Source organism: Palaemon carinicauda, chromosome 42 (assembly GCF_036898095.1).
Source record: "Palaemon carinicauda isolate YSFRI2023 chromosome 42, ASM3689809v2, whole genome shotgun sequence".
Classification (NCBI taxonomy): Eukaryota; Metazoa; Arthropoda; class Malacostraca; order Decapoda; family Palaemonidae; genus Palaemon; species Palaemon carinicauda.
In genome coordinates this window covers 46,583,510-46,587,972 of record NC_090766.1, presented here as the reverse complement: position 1 = coordinate 46,587,972, position 4,463 = coordinate 46,583,510, and the positions used below count along the sequence as shown (strand labels likewise).

The 4,463-nt window shown below is 37.1% G+C and overlaps 1 protein-coding gene across 1 annotated transcript in view; it reads right to left on the bottom strand.

The window, feature by feature from the left end:
• LOC137633141 (polycomb group protein Pc-like) overlaps positions 1 to 4,463 on the bottom strand; it is a 1,013,348-nt gene that overhangs the window by 445,162 nt on the left and 563,723 nt on the right. Inside the window, exon 6 of the mRNA XM_068365301.1 lies at positions 1,526 to 1,599. Within this exon, the coding sequence (XP_068221402.1) occupies positions 1,526 to 1,599 (74 nt within the window). The remainder of the gene's footprint in view (positions 1 to 1,525; positions 1,600 to 4,463) is intronic.

The following is a 4,463-nucleotide window of genomic DNA, read 5'->3' as shown; positions in this document are numbered from 1 at the left end:
CTAGGTTAAGTAAAATTTGGGAATCAAATCGCCTGAAATTACAAGTAAAAATATCAGTTTAGAGAGATCGGTATTACTATATGGACATGAGTTATGGTATGACAATGAAATAATCATCCATAGATTTAATAGATTTGAGAACAAAGCCCTAAGAAGGATATTGGGAGTTAAATGGCAGGATAGGATTAGAAATGAAACCTCAAAGAGAGATTACTTGAGTGCCTAATGAGGATGAGATCATGATGAGGGGTAGATGGAGATGGTTTGGGTATGCTCTTCGTATTCCCCAGGAGAGATTATTTCCCCAGAAGTCAAGTTAGGCTCCACAAGGTAATAGAAGAGTTGGAAGACCCAGGCCTACGTGGCTGAGGACTATGAAGCGCGAAATAGGAGATGATGAATGGAGAAGTATTGAATTAAAAGCTCAAGATAAAGACGACTGGCAAAATCTAACCGAGGCCCTTCGCGTTAATAGACGTAGGAGATGATGATGATGAAAGAACAATAGAAATACTTCTACTACTACAACTAATAATAATAATAATAATAATAAAAATAATCTCTCCTTGTTTTTTTTTAATTTGAGTTTGGGTTACAAAAAAGGGGCAATAGGCTTCCCATTTCCATTAAAAGTTGGGATACATACACGTGTTTAAACATCCGGTCCCTTCGGCTTCCCAGGTATATACACTTTATTACTCTCGGGGGGAATTTAATGGCAGAGAGAGAGAGAGAGAGAGAGAGAGAGAGAGAGAGAGAGAGAGAGAGAGAGAGAGATTCATTAGCCTAGTCAACCATCCCGAACAAGGCAGCAATTAGTGCAGAGGGAATTACGATGTGACAATTGAAACTGCCAGGCCGTTTATAGACTCCGCTTCCAATGCCCAAGAATTCACACTGACGTTACATGCAAAGCGACCCTCGCACCTAACAGCAAGTCATCTAACTTGTCATTTCGTGCCAATTAAACCCTTAATTTACAGGTTGCACCAAATGCAGCATAAAGATTTTTTTTTTTTAAGGAAGTTGCGATGACGATGGAAAGAAGTTATACATAAGAAGAGAAGATGTTGCATATTATCTAACAGATGGAGATTTGAAACGCTAATGCCACTATAATTAATTACCGGTAACATGTTTTATCTTGCTTACACGTGCGTGTGTAGGAGAGAGAGAGAGAGAGAGAGAGAGAGAGAGAGAGAGAGAGAGAGAGAGAGAGAGAGAGAGAGAGAGAGAGAATATACAGGATTCGTTTACATTAGGTGGTGATAAACCTATCTAGACCAGAAGAGGTATTTTACAATACCAAGAAAAAAATATTGCTAGAGCATAAACACCAATAACTCAAATTTTATTTCACAATTAAATCCCCAAATGACTGCCGAATGTTTTGTAGGCCTACCGCCATTCGAGAATATTTATTGATTCCTTATTAGAGAAGGGAGTCTATATTTCCCTCCAGGTTACGTTCCAGTATTCTTTATACAACCAGAATTCCCCCAAGACATTATCATATTATGCTTACCTTTACGTCCAGGTTAGCTTCCCTCATCTGTTGTATACACGCCTGGATTCCCTGTAGCTGGCGAATATTCTCATCTGTAATGAAGAATAAATAAGTATAAATACAATGGGTATACGAATATCATCAAAATGTCACTTTTGGTTCTCAAAAGTGAAAAAAAAGATATATAAAAATAATATAAATAAACAGTGCCCAAAAGGACTTATAAAAAAATCTTACATTTTCATAAAGTCATTTAACCTAATATTTAGGAAATCCTTTATAAAACCAATTCGACAGAAGAAGGTAAACCAAAATGAAAGTGGGTTTATAAATCTTAAAGATCAGGATAGAAAGAAAACTGTAAAGATTGTAACGCAATTTTATAGCATACGTATATTCAATCATTGATTTTACTAGGAAAAAATAAATAAATACAGTATACGAAAAACCCTGTGCACGAAGCGCAACTTAATTATTGACCAGTTACCTACAACTTAATCCCTCAATTCCATATTCGAACCCAATCGAAAATTAAAGTATGATTGTAAGTAGGTCGAGCACAGTGGATCCTCAACATCCATAACTCTGCATTAATATTTCTTTAACTCTCTACCACTCTTATTAAGATTTTAATTGTGATTCTTTATTGCAAATTTGCTTTTGAGAAACACATTCGCTCTGTTTCTTGTTCAATTGCACAAAAAATAGCTTATTGAGAAAATCATTTGAGACTTTTGGTGATCAATCTATTCTGAAGAAGTGTGTTAATTCATTCATTGTACCTTGTTTCGAGTATTGTTCTCCCGTCTCGTCTTCAGATGCAGAATCTCATCTTAATTTGTTGGGCAAGAATTCGCGGTATATTCAATTTCTTATTCCTCACCTATATATTAACCTCCGGGACCAACGTTCTGTTGGTTTTTTTATGCAAGTTGTACATGAATTTACATAATTCTGAACCTCTCTTGCATTCATATCTTCCCAAACTGTACTATACTGTACTGGGGACTAACACAGCAGTTACACTATGAAGAAAAAGTTGGAGGAGGATAGAACAGAGGAAACGTGAACGGGGGTAAAGTAGAAGGATAGCTAGGAAGTGCAGCTAGGAGCCGAAGAAAAGCTAAAAAAACCTTAAGAAATTCCTATAGTACACCGCGTGAGGAGCTCTAATGGCACTACCTCTTACCAAGGGATAATAATATTTTACACAAATTCAGAATCAATTGTTATCACTTTCCTTATATCAAACATAGAACACATCAAATTATGAATATATATCTAAAACATACATTCTGAATGGAAACTTCCATGCCTCCACTAAACTATAATTATAAATAACCAAACCATTAAGATTTCAAAACCAATGAAGGCGGATGAAGTTCAAGAATAAAAAATAAAACCGCAGCAAAACCATCTCAGCATATGTATGCTTCTCTTCTAAACAACCTAAATATATGAGAAAACTTAAAAACAGACTAATTTAACAGCACCACTCTTCGAATGTGCATCCATAGAATTACTCTTACGAGCTCAGCAGAATATGTTTGCCACACTCAAATGGTTGAAGCGGCACCCAGCGTCTCCTACTTCTTCATTGTTTACTCAGGCAAAAGCATTCAGCCAAGCGGAAAGTAGGTACGCACACAAACACTTTATCATTTCCCGAAATGTTGCCAATATTACCCAATTGCGAGAGGAGGAAGAGGAGGTGGAGGAGGAGGGTGATGCCGATATGTGGAGATAAAATGGCCTCGAGGGCTCGGTCGAATGACGTCATTGGAGCACACCAATAAAACCACGTCTCTCAAAATCTACATAACTAAAATATACAACACACTTTAGAAATTAAATAGATTATGATATTAAAATCTCCTCCACAAAACGGTCAATACAATATATACATGAATACATTATTCGAATATGGTACTTATCTTAACTACTTGTTGGTTGATTCACCTTCATATCTTCATTTATTTATTCATATATCAAAAGTGTGCATATTTATATTTCTAATAGCAATGGTAATAACAACAACAGCAGATAATAAAACTATCACTACCATTATTATTAGCTAATCTATATCCCTAGTTAGAAAAGTAGATGGTTAAAAGAACAAGGGCTCTAACAGGGAAAGCAGTCCCGTGTTGAAAGAGAAAAATACCAACAGTAATGATAAAGAGTAATACGTTTATACTTTTGTTACTAAAGGAACACAGTTCCACAAAGTACATTAAATAAGAGAACAATGTAACAAACAGAAGTTTGCTTATTTAAAATTAAAATTGTAAGATCGTAACAAAGGCTTCCCAAAGAATAGATTTAAAATGTCTTGGTTTAATTCTGGAACATCTGACAATTTCAAAATCAATTCGAGTCAACAAAAAAGCGGGAAACGTACCTAGAATGAATCAAACAAAATATTTATGGTTAGACGCAGGTGCTCTCTCTCTCTCTCTCTGTTGAGGTGGTTTGGCCATGTTGAGAGAATGGAAAATGGTTGTCTGCTAAAGAAGGTGATGAATGCAAGAGTTGATGGGAGAAGTACAAGAGGAAGGCCAAGGTTTGGGTGGATGGATGGTGTAAAGAAAGCTCTGGGTGATAGGAGGATAGATGTGAGAGAGGCAAGAGAGCGTGCTAGAAATAGGAATGAATGGCGAGCGATTGTGACCCAGTTCCAGTAGGCCCTGCTGCTTCCTCCGGTGCCTTAGATGACCGCGGAGGTAGCAGCAGTAGGGGAGTCAGCATTATGAAGCTTCATCTGTGGTGGATAATGTGGGAGGTTGGGCTGTGGCACCCTAGCAGTACCAGCTGAACTCGGTTGAGTCCCTGATTAGGCTGAAGGAACATAGAAAGTAGAGGTCCCCTTTTTGTTTTGTTTCATTGTTGGTGTCGGCTACCCCCCAAAATTGGGGGAAGTGCCTTGGTATATGGATGGATGGATATATATAATTAA